Here is a 20,731-nt window from a genome sequence, read left to right as displayed (position 1 = left end):
TCCTTCTCCTAGAACAGAAAGATCCTTAAACAACATATATAATAAAAGCAGTATCTTACATTGTACCCCATCCTGATATAATTTTCCAAGAATGCAATAGATTTGTAACTGAGGCATTCATTTTTCACATTAAACATGTCCAGGTCAAGAAAATCTTTTGACACGTCACCTGTGAAAGAGACTTCAACCCACCTGTTGGTGGGTTGCTACAGATTACCATGAAAGATTTCTGAAAAGAAAAACTCACAGGAATTTAGATTCTGTTAAGCAATTAAACTATTGATGAAAGTACCTGAAAGTTGGAAAATACCTGAAAGTTGTCTGAAATGATCAAGGGGATTTTTTCATTGCTTTGAAGAAAAATAAAAATACCTCGATAGCAATTCTTCTGAAATAAATCAAAGTCCTGAGAAATATTGGGTTGGGACTGGGGGATGACACGGGAAACTGAAGCACTGGTATTCTGAGCACCATGAAATCAGCATGTTCATGTGACTTTGGTTCACAGTACTACATCATCAGCTCCTACTGTCCACAGATGGAATGAGCACATAGTTGCAAACATCTATTTCATCTTGGGCATGATAGTACCAGAAAGGTTGCAGAAAGCCAGAAAGGAGCTCAGTTCACAAACAAGTTGGAGAGTTCATCCTTCTTGGGTCTGTGCCTCTTTTTGAGCATATCAGTAACATGCATTATGTGGTTGTGCCTAAGTCTCCCCACCTTCAAAACCAGAAAATTATATTTACCTGTTACCCAGAACATTGAAAAGGGTAGCTGCAAGTCAAGTTCAAAATGCTACTCAAGACTAGAGAATCTTAAACACAAAACCACTTCAGGTTAGAGCTAACACTTGATCCAAAATAACAAATAATAAAACATGATAGAAGTAAAACCATCTTGCATTCAAATCTTTATACTGTATGGAAAAATATCCAGGCAGCACATGTCTAAAAATAGACAGTAGACAGTACTTCTGAAAAATGGGACTTTATACAAGACAAATTCATTGCAACTAAGCCATCACTGTATATCCCAGCACTTTAACAACCTTGGAACAGTAATTCTTCAAAGGGCCTCATGATTTCCTGATAATCTGCTGCAGCCCATTATTAATGGCTTCATTCACTTTCAGGCTGCCCTTACAACAGCAAGTTTATTAGCCTACAAACAAACCTATCTATCAGCAAAGCAGCACCCAGCTCCAGTAGAAGCCCTGATTTTCTCATTCTTCATGATTTTTGTACAGACTGGGCTTACATTTTCTGATTTTGCTCCTCCAGTTCCTTCAAAAGAAGCAAAACACCTTGAATGCTTCAAGAGGGGCTTTTGGAAGGCAAAGGTGGTGTTAGAAATCATCACTAATTTAGAAATTAGTTTTTAATGGGTTACGTTTTATTTGCTTCAGTTGAACACCATTATTTACAGACACAAGTTAATAAAACACATCACAAAACAATAAAATTTCAACAGCTAATATTTATAGGTGCATAGTTCATGCTCAATTACTTTTTTATATGTATAATACATACACATATATATAAAGCTCTCACAATAAGTCATCTCTGCACAGAAATAGTCATAGGAAACAAATAAAAACTGTATCATAAACAATATCAAATTACTGACAGCCTATCAACAAAACATGTACAGAATTAGAAATAAGCAGTAGACACTTAGGTGTTTTTTACTTAATATTTTCTTTTTTAACTTTTAAACTTGAAGCCACAATATCCACAGCACAACAATGACTCTGCCAACCGGCTTTCATTTCAGCAGGAGGGAAATGCTGAAACAAGGTGGATGCAGTCACAGATACTCCAATCATTGCTGATGGAAGACTTCAAAATACACTGTAAAAACTGTAAAAAAATTGAACGACTGGGCACATTGGAACTCAGCACTCGTACAGGATGGGACGTCTTTAGTAGTTAGTAGATTTCAGGTGATAGAAAGGAAGGAAAGGACTCTCATGCTTCAGGTTCATAGTCTTGATATTCTTCCTATTGAGGGAAAGCAGAAATCAACAGTACTGGTATTTTAGGTAAAGACATCCTATTTTCTCTATTTATTCTACTCCTGGTAGATTCAATGCCCAAATATTATGGATTCTCATGTGACCAGGATATGAAATGTATTTGTATTTTGCCATATTTTCCAGATTCTGTACCTTACAAGTCATGGTACTTAGAGGAGAATTAGACTTTTACAGTGATAAACACATCATTCAGCTGATGCTGCCAGGAACTCCTGAGGCCACCCATGACAATTCACTTGGAGAGGAAGGAATACTGCTTCTGAGCTGAACAGCACACCATGTGCTGCAGATCCTCATATGAGTCAGTAAATCATTTAAAGGAGTTTTTAACTATGGCCACATGAGCAGCATCCATAATTTCAGTGATATTCAAGATGTTACACTCAAGCCTTTAAGTCTTTTATTGGATCATGGCCTAAATTTTTCATATCTCTCATTCTAAGTCTTATCTGTGCTACCATAAAACTGCTAGTCCAACTAACAGTGCATCATGCCAGACATTGTAGATAGTTGGTTCATATAAACCAACAAAATAATTTACTCCCATAATTGCATTAACTTAGGATTGTGCTTCACAAAGCATGATGCATTGATGAGTGGCCAAGCTACTAGAACCATCTATGAAGATGTAGTTTATCCTGCATTCCCTATTAAACATACAGAAAAAGGATTCCTCAAAACCCAGGCACAATTGTTTTGAAACACTGAAAAGAAATTTCCATTAACTTCCTTATTATCAAAAAATCAAATAATTTTCTGATTCCCAGCACCGTACCTCTGGCAGATCTTGGCCAAAGCCCCCATGTTTCTGCTGTGCCCTTGCAGCTCCCAGCACCAGCCTGGGCCAGGCTCATGTAACTCAAGCGTGCAGCCTCCTCCTGTGCCCTTCTCTTACATGCATTCACAGCAAACACCACAACAGATTTACCTCTGGAGGCATTTCGTAAGCCTCATTCTCAGGATCCACAGCAACACCTGTATTATTCACCATTCCCTCCTGCAGGAAACCTTCTTCATTCTACATTTAAAATAGGGAAAGAAAAGTGACAGCGACTGCTTGCCTCATTTCCACAGTGTGAGTTTCCTCCCCATCAGTGGTTGACTTCTTGGCCTGTCCTTTGGTTGTGGGATGTTGCCAGGGGTTATGGAGAGTGAGGGGACATGAGTTGCAGAGAGATCTTCCCTGTATTTCCAGGGGTATCCATGGGAATGACAACTATCATCTTTTTTGAATAGCTGAGACCTCATTTTTCCCTTGCTATAGACAGGCCAAGAAGTCAATCTGAATAAAAGAACAGTACCACCACATGCTTGCTGAATATCTTTGGAAAATACTTTACTCCCATGGAAATGCTTTGGATGAGTCACAAAGCAAACCAAAACAAGGGGTTTTTGTGCCTTAAGAAACCAATATGGGAAACAAAGTCCTGCACAAATAGTTTAGGTATCACATTAAGTTATCACATTAATTCATGTTTAACTGCTTTGGGGAACAAAGTGACAGGTATGCAAAAGTGCCTGTAAAAACAGGCCAATATCAAGACACACAAATGAAACAGTAATTAAATTATTTATTTTTTCAATGTTATGGACACATCCACCCTCTCATAAGACATTAATTTTAAAGTTTTAATCTTTTCACAATACATTGCAAAAAGGGGGAAACATGCTGGGTTTTTTTCTTCTGTTTTAGAACCTAACTGTATTGGAAAATGCTTTTTTCCTTTAACGGGTCATACCTTTACATGCTTTCTTATGTCAACCAGCATGTTACTCTATGCACTACTGGTATATGATACATAGTATGATACCTTCCACCCAGCTTCTTCCTTTTTTTTTCCTTTATTATAGGAGCACTTCTATTATATACAGCAATTTTAGTAAGAGGTACTTGGAATTAACAAGATGGCAATGGTGTGAGGAATAACATACTGAATAATATTATAAAAGGAAGATTATCATTCTCCTAGAACCACAGATACTCTGTACTATATGAAACAAACACAAAGGAAAAAACCCACAACATTTGAATCGGGCCAATCCTCTCTGTAGTTGTTACTCCAGAAGCTCACAGAGGAGAAGCATGAGCTCTGCCAGAGCAGAGGCTGCTGGCTTTCATCCTGAACTGTAAGAAAATTGATATGAAAATAGGCAGAGTGTCTCAATAGATCTATTGTGACCATGCTGACTTATAACAGGTGTCACTAAAACCAATTACAGACACTCAGGAAGGAATTAATTTTAAAAACCCCACCTGCAGGTTGGTAGAGTAGACAGAAATACAAAATTAAGTAAATCATAAACCAGACTAATGAGAATTCTTCAAAATCTACAAATTATAAGACAGAGGTGTTAAATTAAATTTAGGATACAGACAAAATGAGGATAAGAGAAGCTAAATCGGAAATTCACCTCTGAAAGCTTAACACAAAATAAAATATAAAATGCAAAAGAGGTGACACGAAACCCTCTAACTTCACACAGTATTTCTCGTGCTCCCATATTGCCACATATTGGCTCCCTCTGTTGTTTAACCAGGTGACCTTAGTCATAACACTCTGTTCCTCACTTTCTGCACCACCCCAAGCACCAACTGTGACTTCATCTGCCAGATACCAACCCTGTTCTTCCATGGAATCAGGCACATTTCTGATACATATGCAGGTACACATTTTTCATCCTCATCATCCAAGGTTACGACATGCAGAATTTATATCCATAATATAGATTCTTCTCTTCAGCTCTTATGTCAGACTTCAAAAGGTCCAGTATGAAGAGGTATCTGATCCTATTACTTCTCTATGCTTTTTCCTTCGGAGGTAAGCAGCAGAGTCTGTGCGGAGTCTAACTGTTCTGCCAAGTTCCCTCCATGCATATGCCTGCTCTGAGTCAACACCCTGAGCTGCTCTATGGCATAGACAAATTCCAAAAAGCCAAAGGACACCGATGAATAAGGTTGCAAGTACCCTTAGGTATCTAATAGGCACCCGTGTCTTCCAGAACTGCCAACAATTTGGGGTGTTCAACATGAAAGGCCATTTTTCAGGCTTGAAGTGATGAGAAAAACTAGGCCCACTTACATTTCTGCCTCATCTTATTAAAACACTTGAGCTCCCCAGATTACTTGATTTCAGTATTTACTTACCTTAGCTTCTAAAGAAAATTTTAATAGCATTTATGCCTGTTTGCTTTTACTAGCTTTGACTGAAATAGCCAAATAAAGTGTGCAATGCAAATTTTACATCTGTGACTGTGCCCTTGATCTAACAGACCAGCTCTAAGGACCTAAAGCTCCTGTTGCATGCTCTCCTTCTTAATCCAAGATATAATTTAATTTCTGCTTCCCCAGTCACTAAGGAACAGCTTCAGCTAACATTCAGTTCATCAAGTAAAATTGTGCCCAAAATCAGGCTTGAGGATGCAAAAGAAACATGCATGCAGCTTAATGTTACCTGTAGCAGGAAAACAGATGGCAAGTGAAGTTGCCAGGACCATTATTAATGACAAGGAAAAACACTTCCCATCTGTATTTCAAAAAAGAGCTTCTAAGTTTGTATGCTTGTTTTTTGTTAGGAACCTCTGCAACAGATCTGGACTGTCCATCAGGATTGCTGAGACACGAGGCCTAAAAGACTGAATTTATCATCTTTCAAAGTCCCTTCAGCAAGCTCAGGATGTAGATTTCTCTACAGCTTTAAATAAAACCATCAGCAGCACTAAAAAAACACATCAACCACCACATTTTTCAAAGGAAGTAAATCATAAACCATAACAAACCTCCAAGGGAACTCCTTGCCTGGGAAAGGTTTATTGCCTTTGCCCAGCTGCAAACAGCAACAAACACCACCTGCCATGTTGATGTCACTGCAGTTCAGATGAGGATGACATTACTCAAGGTCATCTGTTACATAAAAGTGTATAGCAAAGGTGACCACCTCATTTTAAATGGTGGCATGTTCTGCTTCTGCCCTCCAAAGTAAGGGTATCACAAAAGTAAACCACCATCCCCAGTAACACAGAGCCACCTAAGGTACACCTTAAATCATATTTTACTTCCTTTAAAACAAACAAATACAATTTTATGTTGTCACGATCTGTAACTCCATATCCTAATTCAGTTATGGAAGAGGAAAACTACCCAAAAGACCGATTCTTGTCTTGGTATGAAAGACATTTTCCCCTAGAAGCTGCAACCTCTCTCAACCACACTGAAGGGCATTTCCAGAGGGAAAGATTTTTTTATTGGATCATCTGAAAAGCTCAACTAAAGCTCCTCAGAGATGAAGTCAGTTTTTAACTGGGGAGCATGAACTCTTGCTGAAAAAACACTTTTAAAAGGGGAAATTGCAACTCACCCAATAAACAAGGTGTTAGAAGAATGGTGAGGCGAGAACTTCGGCTCATCCCCTAAGGATTCCCTTAAGGAGAAATAAATACCCGCTGATATATCAGTTTGTAGCATGGTCATTCTGGCTAAGTCTTGTATATTCACTCCAGAGAATCTCATGCCCTCAGATCCCACTTTACAGGAAAAATCCTTTTGTGCTATCCCAAGCAGAGTAGACCACACTGCCATTCTCAGGTGTTAAGAGGAGTGTCACTCTGTGCTATCAGCACTTCTGCCTGCCTTGCTTGCTAAAGGCGTGTGCCTGTGAGACCTGCACAAAGCCCATGTGCTGCCAGGCCACCTGGTAAGCCCACACACATTTTTCCCAGGAATATGTAGCTACGTTATACAGTGTATACCCTCTCTTCCAGGAGGTTCTCTCATTTCATCAAGCATCTTGTGTCCTTTTATAAACAAAGAGATGATGTCCCATCACTGAGAAGTGACACTTTTGCATGACCCCAGGCGCCAGTTCTGACTCCAAGAACAGGTATGAAGATAATTGGTACACAAAAGCATGAAGCAGAACTGCTGCAATGGCTCCAAAACATCGACTCCTCCTCTTTTACTATGCTAAGCTTTGTGCACAACAGTGGGAAATTACCTACTTAATAAAGAGTATAATAGCAATAAAAAATAGCAGTAGTATAATAGCAATAAAATAGTAATCAAACTAATGAAAAACTCCTCGTGAAGACCTGGTCCTGTTAAAATACAGAATATTTTCCAAAACTTCAGCACCATTCTTTTTATGTTATAAATGTCACCAAATAGGTTTTTCTTATTTCAGTGGTTTTTGGTGAAAAATCACACCCCATTCTTTCCCTTCACTCTCTCCTACCTCATATCACTCTTGGTGGAAGGGAACAGACTGTTGAAGATCCCCCACCCATGAAAAACAGACCAAGTGGTCGACTCCTGGTACTGCTCCTATGTCAGCACCATGTAGTGAAAGGGTCACCTTCAGGAGTCTGCATTCTGTCCTCTTCGTGACGTTTTGGTGATCCAATGCCAAGTTACTGCCATCAGAAAGAAACATTATATTTGTAATTTAGTGGCTGATCTAAACACTATACTTTGCCATCTCCCAGGTTAGTAATATGTTTTTTCTCTCCATTATGAACACTGATGAAATGTTACAGTCATGCATAATTCTCATGATTACTGGAGACTAATTCCTTCTGGAATGATTTCACATCCTGAGATAAATAAACCAAGCTACCAAACTGTCTGCTCTTAGAACATTTATACTGTCAAGAGGCAGCCATCCTGGAAGCCAGGAACCATAGAGTTCAGAAGAGAGCTCCAGAAATTGCCCACTTTGAGCAGGTTGCTCAGGATCACTGATCAGGTTTTAACCATTCCCACAGAGAGAGACTCCACAACCTCACTGGATAACCTCTTCCAGTGTTCAACTAAATACACAGTGAAAAACCTTTTTTCTACATTTAAGTGGAGTTTCCTGCTTTTGATTTAGTGCCCACTGCTTCCTGCCATTTCTGGCCAAGAATCTGGTTCAATCTCCTTTATCCCCACCAGGTATTTATACTCACTGATAAACTTTCCCCTGCCCCTACCCGCCCCCCCCACCCCCAAACTCAAATGCATGTTGTTTCATAGCTACTGCTTTTTCTGTCTGTTCTTGGGACCTCTATGGAATTTTCCATGCAGATATTGTGGGAGGACCCTTTCTCTAGTTGAAAGCCTTACTGACCACAATAAATATGGTGAGGCTTGCCTCAAACAACGAAAAGATTAATGTAACCTGAGAAGTCATAGCTAATCCCAGCAAAATAGATTATTAAAACTCAATGAGCATCAGCCACTATACCACTTGTCAGTCCGTAACAACATGTTATTGAGTGTTTTATAATGTAAAGCTGTGAACCAATTAAATTTGATTAAATTAAATCTGTGTAAATTAATCAAATTAAAACTGTGAATCAAAAAAGCTATGAACCAAGACAAGAGGCATTATGGAAAAAGCAGTGAACTAGAATAGGGGAAAAGCTGGTTTACAAGATAATCTTCTGGAAAGTCCTTTGAGACCTCAGCAAAATGTTCCATGCAAAGCAATTTTCAAACAACCCAATTTGTTGTACACACACTTCAGCTGGTACCTGTGGGAACTCAAAATAAGAAAATACACACCTAAAAGCATGATTACCTTGAAAAATTATCACATACTAATAGAGCAATGCCTGCCTACCAGCCATGGCCATGTATATCTTTGTGGGCCCAGATGCTGCTTGAAGGCCAGTGTTAGTGAATTATTGAATTTGCTGTTGTTACAGTCTAGATAATTGCACTAGTAATCTGTCTTTATTTAGGGATAAAATTGTTTATCCCTAAAGCTATTGGTCTCATGCCTGTTACCGCATCCCAAACCTGTAACCAGGCAGGGCTGCCTCAAGCCCTTGCAACTGGTAACTCCATGTCCCCACAGCCTGACTAAGCCCACTTCATTTTTGTCTTATCCACCTTGTGAGAGCTTTTGTCAGGAGCTGTCAGTCATTATATGGCAGAGCTTAAAGTAAAATTTTGGGATTCCTTTCTTATACCCCCAGTGCAGCTGTTATTGTTCCTGTGAAAATTTGCCTCCTGCTACAAGTTAAATAACAATTTGCTGTGCTTATGGGCTTAAAATTCCATTTTGAAAAGAAAATAATTTGCATTCCTTTTTCTCCAAAATATAGTCCACCTGGATACTGTACTGAAGTGAAAAAAAAAAACCTGTCTTTCCCATTTGGTAGCTCACTATTTACAGATATTTTGACCATAAAGCCCAACTTTTCTGTATGGGAGAAAGACCTGTGAGCAAAGAATCCAACAAGAGGCAAAACAAAGCTATGCTAAAATTGTCTCAATTTCCTTTCCTAGTCCTAAAATATTATATCCATGGAATTGACCGAGTCATACAGTTATAATTGAGGTGCCAGGTCAGGTTAGGATGCTTCAAAGCTCCTGCTCACTCACTGCAATAGTCAGTGCCTCCAAGACTCAGCTGTAAATGACAAAGCATCATCACCAGTCCAGTCCAAAGCATCATCAGCACTCCAGAGGTACAGAGATGTATCTGTGCACTATCTAGAAATAAAGCAAGCTGTTTTAATTATCCCTAAGCTGAACACCTAAGTGAAGAAAATGATGAGAAAGCATTATGTGTGAAAGAAATTAGCTGTTCCAGTGCACAACTCATTTAGAATACCAATAAAATGAGACTGTCTCCCTCCTTCTCTTCAAATGGAGAGTTGAGATGAAGAGACATTTAATTAAACAAATAAATATCAGCATTAGCACAAATCCAATGAAGGCTAAAATAGTGCCTGCAAGTTCAACAGGCTGCATTCTGATTTGCATTTTTATGCCTTTCAGTTGGCAATGACAAAAGTGAAAAGGAAAACATCTGAGGCTTACATAGAAAGGAATGAAGTGTCTGTGGTAACCTGTAACCACAGGTCCACCTTGGTGTCTACAAATAGCTGGAAATAATTTCTGTTTACAGCAATCTACAAACTGTTGCAAATGCCTTGAAAAATAAATTTCAGTACAACATAGACTGTGTATTTTTTTTTCCTCTCCTTCCTTTAAAATCCCCCAGTATTACTTGTACAGATGAGATGCCTTCAGAGTACAACAGGAACATTTCTGTGAGAAATCAAATTTGCTGAAACTCATTCATGTTTGCATTAACCAGGCTGGTAAAATTCTTAATTAGAGCTTCTGGAAGGTTGCTATTTGCTGATAAATTAGTATTACATGGAGAGCCTGCTCATTGCACAGGCCAGACCAGAAGTTCATAGGAGTTCTACAGCAACAGACATGCATCAATTCCAGGTGACAAAGTCAAAGGCTGCCTAAGGGCTGAGTCAATGTGACATCAGCAACATGTGAATGCAGCCAGGACACACAACCCTTTCAGCATCATCCTCTTCTGCTTCCCAAATCCACAGTGACATTGAAAACTCCATGGGTAGGGAAAGAAAAAGCTAAAGCACATAATTTGGAAAGACTGAAGTTATTTCTAATTGCGGTATAGTGGGGGTGATGCTAACTAGACATCACATCAGAGATGTGGCCCAGATCTGCCTCTCCTGCCATTCTGCTGAACAAGGTAGTAACAATAATTTAAAAAAATAGATCTGTGTCATTATACACAACAAATATCCACTATCTACTTTGTTATTTACATTGTCAAAACTGAAATTTTGGACTGCAGTTCCACAGAAATCTTCAGTCAAATAATATCACCAATTCCAGTAAGGATTTGGAAGAAGGGCTAAGTAGTGCACTGAACTGTTTTACTTGATTTTACGCAGTAAGAAGGAACAATAAACAGCCTGAGTTTATTTTTATTGTGTTTACTACATAACTTAAAGATACCTTGACAAAACCAAGTGACTGAAATAAATAACATGCACCTCAATAGGAAAACGTGTAAGTAGGTGTCACTTAGGCACTCACCAAATCAAAGAAGACAAGCAAAGAGTGCACAAAAAACAATTACAAAGTCAAAGAGTAACATAAGCCAAAAGTGTCACCTTAGTGCAAAGAAAGGGAAGCCATTCTCTCATGCACTAAAAAGGCCTCTCCAGGCCTAGGGGGCCTTTTCCTGAATACAGAATTCAGTCTACACAATGCACTTGGCTGGGGACATTGGGAAATGCCAAAGGAAAACAGCAGGAATGATTGCATCCTAGAACAGAGAGGAAAATGAAGGAATCTGTCAGGAGCTCCATGGGATTAGCTAAACCCACCTGTCCCTTTCTGTAATGGAGGATTCTCCATTCAGTGTGAGCTCATTACATAGAATGACCTCCAAGGACGATATCTGAACAGTACCTTCACTACATAAAACTAGAACATAACACATGACCTTGACAGATCACATTAACAAGAAGAACGGTACACATCAGCTTGGAAGTCAGCATAGAAATGAGCAATATTGGTCAGACTCGGCTCTACTAGTTCAGTGAAGATGATTTTAAATAGTGCAGTCTCAGCCAGAACTGCAATGTTATTTTACTTTATTTGAAACAGTTTGAATATCATAATCGCATTTCAATGTTAAATACATTTTTAGTACAAATAAACTCCAGAAGTTACTGCATAGATTCCATGAATTTATATTCTCTAAGAAAAAATTAAAGGAGAAAAATTAATTTCCTCTCAAAGAATGCTCCAGTTACACAAGCAGTTGATTCAATGCTGTATTATGTAAAACAGCAACCTCTAAACCATAGCTATTTCTCCTACTCTTAGAAGAAGTCCTCTACACAGAACTGCAGGCCCAGCCACCCTTCGGCACTAAGAACAGCATGAGTTCCCTCTCACATGGCCCCAGAGAGAGCACACATTCCAGCTCTGCACCCTATCTCCTGTGGCTGTAGTCACAAAGCACTGGAGCAACTTCACTCACTCCCAAGGAAGTTCTTAAAGAAAGAGGAAGATTCTCTCTTCAGGTAGTGGAAAGAGGGTAGGTTTTGCTCCCTTTTGCTTTTCCCTACAGCATGAGCAGACAAGCTACTGCAATCAGCACTGACTCATTTGCTTATACTCTCCAGCACACTGAGCTGTGGGCTCACAGGTGATCCAGTGGCAGGATGTCACCTTCAAAGGCTGGAATTGATTGACAAGACATGTATGAATGAAGCAGTCACCCTTCGGTTATTATCAGTGAGCATCTCTCTAAAGTATTCCTTCAATTCCAACCTATCACAGCACTTTACCCAGCTGGGGAATTTTAAAATATATTTCTTCTACAGGTAGACCAGCACTTGCTTGGAAAAAAAAAAACCACCTGCAACAATTATTTGAACTACAAAGGTTTCAGGAGTATATCCTGCAATTGTGATCTATTCAGCAGCAGATCAAACACTACAAAAGACTCGAGAGACAGCCTACATTTTAAAATTTATATTCCTGAAGCGATACTCTTCATCTAGAAGCAAGTACACAACTATTCCAAGCTTTCACTTGAATTGGGAAAGGTTACATCACAAAACACAAACATCACGAACATCTCTTTAGCTTATTCTTCTCCCATAGAAGAAGAAATAACTCCTTTTAACTAAATGGAAAGAATTTCTTAATACTCTTCTTAGTATGGTGTAGTACACATCTACAATACTTGAATATTTGTGCCGTCTTTCCCTCCTTCCCTGCACTGCTATTGTTATCTTTGCTTTTCACTTCTGGCTTAGATGCAAGAAAGCAGCAGACTGAAGTCTGCCATCCTCTGCACTGCATGACAGTGGACTTCAAAGCACCAGTTACCCAGGCCAAATTCTGTTCTGTCTTTATCAGTATAAGCCCAGTGTAGCTTTCCCCTCCACTAAGCCATTTCCATACTTACACCTGTATGTCTGAGAGCAACCTGGGTTTATGACCCCCTTTTCAGACACCTGCTGCTCTCCCAAAAGCGATGGACACTAGAAAAATCTTCACTACTACTTCACACATAAGAAGTCAAAAAGAGTGTAAGTTTGGATGGCCTTTGAGGAATCACCCAAACTGCAACTCTGTTTTAGGGCAGGTTCAGCTTTCCCCAAATCATTCCCAACAGATGTCTGGGAAAAGCCACTTAAAAGCCTTAACATAACAAAGGTTTGATACTGGAAAAAAACATTATCCTGATTCATTTCAGTCTTCTCTGGACTAACCCAGCTCTTTCTGTCCACACAACACAGTTAGGAAAAACCTATGAAGCATCCGCTACCCTGTACCTGTGGTGCTCATTTATGAGAGCTGCAGACAAGTTACATCTTGCCAGAGTTATGATGTGGCCACTTGGTGTTCGGAACAGAGTCACGTAGGGCAGAGATGCTGCTCACCATGTTGCTGAGAGGGAAAAGGAGGGCAAGCCCCAGCAGTGCCAAAAGTCCAAAAACTCCGTGAACCAGTGTGAACTGATGATGATCTCAGCCACAGATGAAACTTCAAAGGGGAACTGTTGCTGCACTCTTTTTACCATAAGGAATCTTCTATTAATAAACTCTATTAAACCATTTGACATTAAAATGCAGAGATGCTTTTAAAGGATCAAAGCATTAAATGCCAGTTATTAGAATTGTTAAAATGTCACTCTCCCTATGGTCCTTTCTTATTATTAATCACAGTAGCTCCCCAAACTTCACCAGCTAAAGCAGGGCTGCCCCTAGAATGCATTTAAGTCACAGTGAAATGATCACCATAAACTGCTAGCATTCACAGGAAGCAGTCAGTCCCACAGCCACTAGGAACAAATGGGAAATATGACTTTTCGTATTGACTGCTCTGATTTGAGAGAGGAAATTCTACAGTATGACTAGTATTCTAGTCATATGGTAGCCCTCACCCTGTTTATATTTAAGCATACCAGAGGAAAAAATTATGCATACACACCATAGAGGTAGCACACTAAAAAAAGTAGTTGAGATAAAAGAATTTATTCACAACATCCAGAATAGCACGTAAAACCACATTTCTGCCAGGAGTGAAATACTGCTTAATAATTGCACTCATTACACCATCTACTTTAGGGATAAATAGGAAAAACCAAACCACTTTTCTTCAATTTCATGGCATAACAGTCAGCTACATTTGATTTACGGAAATTCAGATGAAGCTGAAGAATAATTTCATGTATATCACATCAATGAGATTGATTACCAACAACGCTTATTCTATGAGAGACAAGAATGCTCAGTTAAAACACAGGAGGAGTGAGAGAACACATGTAACCAGTTGATTACAGTTGGTATAGCTCTTTCTTCTACAAGCCACATTTGCAGCTCCTTAACAACAATACGCTGCCTGAAGCAATACAACATTTCCTCCATCATAGTGAGAACCTAAATGCTGCTCTTACATATTTTCAGAACTGAGGATGAAACAAAGACTGGCAGGATGAGTCCATGCTTCAGAAAAAGATATGTACTTATCATATGACTCCCTGTAGTTTGAAAACAACATAAAAACCTATCTGCTACCAGCCATAAAGATTGTTTCTCTGCATGTGCTGCCTGATGAACATTTGGATAAGAATCAGAACCAGATCTTGAGAATCACCCATGCAGATCTGAACACAACTGACTTGAAAGACTGCCACAGCTGGATGCCCAAGTGTTTCTAAACACTCAAGCAGTATCAGTTAGGCACTCAGCTGGTGAGTTTATGGGCAAATGCCATTTTAGAAATTACCCATACTAGAAAATTCTTCCATGGAACACAAGGCTAAGAGTAAATGTACTTTGACATGAACAAACAAACTAAATAAAATTCAGCACTATGCTGTATCGTCATCTGTATCATCATCTTTTAATAAAGACCTCTTAGCAGTTCTGTTTCAGTTATCTGATAAGTATTTGTGCACTCCCTCAATAGGGGCATTGCAATGGCTCTCAAAGTATGATTATTTTTGTAGTTGTTTAGCATAAAGCCAAATTATGTGCTTACTGTTCCATAACAAACATTGTTCAACAAGCAGATTCAATGAGGAAACATAGCAGTCATTTCTCATACACATGTGTATCATTTCTGATACAAGCAGGCAACAAACCAACTGGTCCTTGCTCTCTGGTTTAGCAGCTCATCTGCCTGGAATTATCCAAGAAAGGCAGTGGCATTGGAAAAAGCAGTAGTTGACTGCTCTAGTGTTATTAACCTCTTTCCCATACCTGTTACATTTCAAACATATATATGCAAAGTGTGGATGCTTAGTGGGCTACATTTACCTAAAGTCACTTCTGTCAGGATGCTTTCTGGATCATCTAGCACCCTCAAAAAGCTGTTTACAGAATGTCACCTTAAGACACAGAAGAAGAACTAGTGTCTTGAGTATTCAGAAACATTTTTCTGAATATATTATTGCAGAAAAGAAGTTCAACATGTTCTTTGCAACAACAACAACAAAAGTAAATCATATTGTGTGGCTGCATAGCACTTGTTTGCCAGCTGGACTTAAACCATAGGAAATATGTAAGCAATCTGACAAGAGAAGCTTAAAATAACATTGCTACTGAAAGCTTAAAAGCTAATTTACTTCAACTTGAATTATTTTTAAACATTTAAATTCATTCATTTGATTCAGCAAAACATTTTCAAGTATTCACTTAAGCAAGTAGTTAGTTGCACAGAAGTCAAAGCTTTCACACAGGTTTAATACTAACAAGACACTAGCAAATCAAGATTCACCTTCAGAAATTCAAAGTTTTTTCAGAGCCAAAAAAATCTATTTAATATGGTAAGGTAGGACATCTTGGATATTGGATGCAAATCACTTTCATCCAGTGAAACAGACTCAGCATGTATCCACCTGTAATCTCCCTGGTTAAATCAGTGATAAATGAGCTCTTCCATTGTATCCTCATTGCAATCAGAGCATTAGGATTCAGATATAAAGAGACAGCATCCAAATGAAATGTGTTCCTAACACCACTTTCAACAACCTTGTGGAAACCAAGATTTAAGTCAAAGCAAACTTAGGAGACAACATTCTCCCAATGACTATTCACTGCAGGAAAAGAATCCCTTCATCACTTGAGGATTTTTTTACTGCTGCTGATTACCCTGCGCAGATGAAAAATGCTCCAGTGCTTTGTGTTGTGTGGGTGATGCTCCCATTTCCCAGCTGAGTTTGGTTCAACATTTAGAGAAGGGATAAAGCATTCTGAATTGGCTTCTATCAGTAAAATGACTCAGTGATCACTGTGCAAGTGGGAGGACTTCAAGCACTTGACATTGCTTCTCACATTCTTGCTGTCACAAATGCAAATGTTGGGGAATTTAAACTCATTCCTATCTTGTCATTTTAAAATCCTAAAGGGACCTTTGATCATTCAGTGGCCTGTTAAATATTTAGCAGTCAGGATGAAAGTATTTTTTCTTTCCTTCTGTAATGGTTTAACTGGTTTCAAATCTAATACAGCTTCCTTTATGTGAATACAATGTATCACAATTTGCCCACCATTTTCCTCAGAGAAAAAAAAATCCCTTCAATTAAAAATTGATCTGCCTTCTAAACTAATGAAAAAAGACAGAAGTAATATGAACACACAGAACATAGGGCTATGAACCCCACAAGCTACATAATCTGTATGCACAGAACACATGAACATCTTGGGGGCTTAAAATTTAATTACTCGGGCCCCCTTCAAAATTAAGTGCCTTGCAAATATTGGCTGGGGACATGCTCAATTTGTTGAAGGCAGCACTGCCACCACCCCCTTCAGAGGTGCAAGGCTTTGGTTCTAAGGGCACCAATACCCCTACTGCACTTGAACCTGTTAATCCCACAGAAGGACACCATTGTTTTCATCCTAATATCCATCACACTCCATGAGGAGAGGTGTCTCTGACCTAGGAGCTGAAATGAAGCACCAGGGAGCACTGAGCTGTAAGCAGCCCTGTTGTGCTGGCTCAACTTTGCTAGCAGCCTGAGGAGAGATGGCTGCTGCAGCCTCCCACACAAAGCCTCTCCCCTGCTTGTTAGCATGCCTGCTATATTAATGACTCATCTCCATCGTAAAGCACCAGCTCAGACTCCCATTAATCACCTCAAGTGTGCTGGCTCCTGCAGTTTGCTCGGAGTCCCCACTAATTCTGGCTTCAGCATTACAAACACAGGCAAGGAGTCTGTGGGACGAGCCCCGCTCTTCAGCGAGGACTATGTAACTTCACAGAAAACACCTTACGGTCAGGATCTGCTTTTTCCAACCCAGTGTTGGGTAATTCCTGGATATTTTTTATGAGCCAAAATAACTGCTTTTGAAAAGCAATACTTAAATTGCATGGGTGGCCAGCAGGTCACTGCTGGTGCATTCCCCGTGATAGGCTCAGACAGAGAACTAGCCCTGTACCACAGACCAGTCCACATTTCCTGCAGAAAAAAAACACTGACTAGCTTGTTCAACAGTATGAAAAACCCAGAGTAAAAATGAATGCACTGTATTGCCAGTTGATTTATCCTTCAGGGGAAGAGAAAAAAATTCTCTCCAAATATTCTGAAAAAGGCTCTATACATGTTATGAGAATGCGAAAGCCACTGAGAAGAGCTGCAGGTTGTGACGAGGAAGCAGTGACTTTTCATGGTCTGTGGGCACTTTCTCTTGTATCCCAGCCACCACTAGATTACATTCACAGCTCCTTCTTTACACTTCTTTGGATTTCAATTACTGTGTCTTCATTACTTCTGTAATAACTTCATTTTATTCCATTTTACAGATGACCTTTTTTAATGCTAACTAAAAAGTAATATGGCTTCCTACTCTAGCTTAAAATTGGTTTTGCACAAATAAACAGTATGGCAAAGTGCACTGTTAGCAAAAACTAACAGCCTATAACTGATGTAAATTTATGTCCACCCACTGGTTAGCCCATCAATTTCTTCTCTTATGAAATGTCAAAGCACCTGTCAATCACACAATGTGAGAGGCTTCAACACAGACTAAAAGAACAACTCTGCCTTCTAACTCGCCACACCATTTGATGGGTGAACCATTCTATGCAGAGGTCAGAGCCCAGACACAGTGGATATGTATCAGAAACTCGACAGATACGTAAGCAATGCATCAACGCTGCACCATTCCTTGGCACATCACTTAAAATAGACGCTGGGTACCACATATGGGGTATCCATCTAGAACCATGAGCAGTTGCACTGACTTTAGACCCCACGATTGATCACTTATCTATCAGGACTATTTGCATTATTGGAGCACCAATTCCCAGGTGGCTGGCTAACCTGAGTTCAAGAGCTGTGCTTCATTCAAGCCAAAAACACACATCTTCACATAGAGCTCTCTCCACAAAGGAAGGGGACAGCTTCTCCCCTGACTGGGACTGCAGATTGAACCTACAAAAGCCTCTAACACCACTAAGACTGGATGTAGCAACCTATGTGGATAACTCCCCAGCATTTGTATCCTAAAAACACCACTCAATTTCCTTCCACAGGACAAGTGTCTGCAGCGACCCTAAAGGAAGTATTCATTCCTTCTTCCCTTGCCTACTTAAAATAAATACCTTTCTGGCACAGAAAAAAACCTACTTTTAGACATGCTACATATGAGCAATACATTTTGCTGTAAGACAACAGACTGAGACCTGAGCTTACAGCAGCAAGGGGCAGCCCACAGCTGACAAGACTCACAGATCAGCTGAGCTCATGTCACAGGCAGCATTGTTTTTCTGCCTGAAATACATTTTGTTTCCCCTTCTGCTTTAGTTTTTTTCTTTTTTGGCTTTGCACTTTGGGATTAACTAACCGCAAACCCGGCAGCCATGTGTTGCTGCCCCTCAAAGTCCCAGCTCCTCTGACGAACAGCCCCTGTGTGAGGACCTTACCATCCTCATCTCACTGTGCTTTTCACCTTGGGTAAGAGCAGTCCAAGCCCAGTCAGCACCGACCTGTGTAAGGAATGGTCTCCTGTTACATGGGAAAATTTCCTAGATAAAGGGGCCAAACTTCTGGAAGTGGTGAAGTTTCTCTCCTCTACATGCCCAGAGGACTACCTGCCTTGCTCCGAGCCCTGCTCATTGCCAGATGGCTGTCAGTGCAATTCCAGAATGCTGGCCCAATAGCTGAAAACTGCTAAAATGCACCAGTGACCAAACCTCACTGAGCACTCCAGCTTGGGCAACATCAATGCTGTGGCTTCACACATGGACTCTATTATAATTGACTCAAACACCTGAAATCTCAGTAAACCATCCAGTGGCTGTTAAAGTCTCCCAGCACAGTAAGAGTACACATGAAAATACGGAAGGAGCGTTCCAGTTCAAATAAAGCAACTTTTTATTTCCTCCCATAATGCATTGCTTTGGTCAGGGCAATCTGACACTGTTCAAAAGCCCATATTTAATCAATAGCAGTTAAAAGTTGTCTTTCTACATGGGAACTTAAAAGTAATGAATTTCAGCTGCTGAGCTTGCTAAGGACACTTCCGTGTCCAACATTCTCACACCATTTGAGCTGGGACTGAGGCCCCTTCACAGCTACACCCCCCACACTCACACAGAACAGTTTTCCTCACCAGCTGGACCCCAGCATTCCCACAGCACAGTCTCAGACATCTCCGTCTTTTAAGAAACTTAATCATGGTATTTTAACAAAATTACAGCTCCAGCTGGTGCCTCTGAGCAGGGATTCAGACCAAAGGAGCCCCTGGGCTTTCATACCCTCACAGTGTAAGGGCAGGAGAGTCTGGAATGATCAGCTCCTGCTGTGTCCCTGAGTGTCCAGTCCCCTGGCTGAGCCACAGGTCCCAGGGCCCTCTGTTCTGCACAGGGGTGGCACTTCATGGCCTCTTGCCTGGGGCTTGGCCTCCTGCCCCCCAGAGCTGAATCTATAACTCTACAGTACTGCAGCCACAGCCTAAGCTACCTGCACTAAATACAAGCTTGCAAAAATGCTGAGTGAACTCAGTAGAAATTCCAGATGAAGTTTGCACTGGAAAGTTTTGCTGTACTAGTGGTACATGTTTGGACCATGAAACCAGTCTGTCTTTATTGATATGTCTATACCTACACCAATTATTGCAATGCAGTTCTTCCACCAGCATAGCATATTCTGAAAAACTTTCTCAATTTTTTTCCCTTTTACTATAAAGCTTTGTTGACATTTGGGATGAAGTTCCTCAGAGAGCTCTACCAGTATCTGTCTACCTTCTAAATATAATCTTTCTTCAGACATCTATCACATCCTCCCATGATACACACAGAATCTGTTCAAGCTTTTTGTTCAGTCAGTGACAGATTTAACTCTGCATTTGCCAGATTGGGAATAGTGTAGATGTGCCAGCACATCTTTGACAACCTTTCTGTCCTATCCCATCAATTATTAAACTGTATGTAGCTACCTCTTGTCTCCCAACACCACATAACTGCTGAGAAAGAGCCTATTTTGAAGTTTGCCAAGTGCACAAGCACAAAAAAGGCCCTCTGATCCTTGTTCTTTACAAACTGCACAGCAGGAACCAGCTCCTAGTCCCTTCCCTGGATAACCTCTCTCCATTTCCCAGACTGCTTCTTGAGGTTCACTTGGAAGGGAAAGCAAAATATTCCCAGAGGATTGCCATGGGTTTGAAGTCAAAGGAATGCAATGTTTACTTGTGATTTCTGTTTTCTTTGGGAAGCCTTGGAGAGAAAAGTCAAAAATAAAATGCTCACTGCTGATACAAAGCAATGCCTTCCAAGCACAAATGTTTGCACATGTGCAGAGGTACTCTAGGTACCAGATGTGAACATAACAGCATCTCTGTTTTGAAAACATTATGATTAGTCTCACTTTTTTTTTGTGAGAAAAGGAAAAGGTTTAAATCCAGGTA

The 20,731-nt window shown here is 40.0% G+C and overlaps 1 protein-coding gene across 2 annotated transcripts in view; it reads right to left on the bottom strand.

Annotated features, from left to right (window-relative positions):
- Positions 1-1,373: 1,373 nt before the first annotated feature.
- SNCA (synuclein alpha) overlaps positions 1,374-20,731 on the bottom strand; it is a 63,196-nt gene continuing 43,838 nt past the window's right edge. For both annotated transcript variants that reach the window (XM_068187590.1, XM_068187591.1), the window contains exons 5-6: positions 2,967-3,056; positions 1,374-2,003 (exon numbers count right to left, since the gene is read on the bottom strand). In XM_068187590.1, coding sequence (XP_068043691.1) covers positions 1,971-2,003; positions 2,967-3,056 — 123 coding nt within the window. In that variant the 3' untranslated portion in view covers positions 1,374-1,970. The remainder of the gene's footprint in view (positions 2,004-2,966; positions 3,057-20,731) is intronic.

The sequence above is a fragment of the Anomalospiza imberbis genome, chromosome 4 (genome assembly GCF_031753505.1).
Source record: "Anomalospiza imberbis isolate Cuckoo-Finch-1a 21T00152 chromosome 4, ASM3175350v1, whole genome shotgun sequence".
Classification (NCBI taxonomy): Eukaryota; Metazoa; Chordata; class Aves; order Passeriformes; family Viduidae; genus Anomalospiza; species Anomalospiza imberbis.
This window is presented reverse-complemented; position numbering and strand designations above follow the sequence as displayed.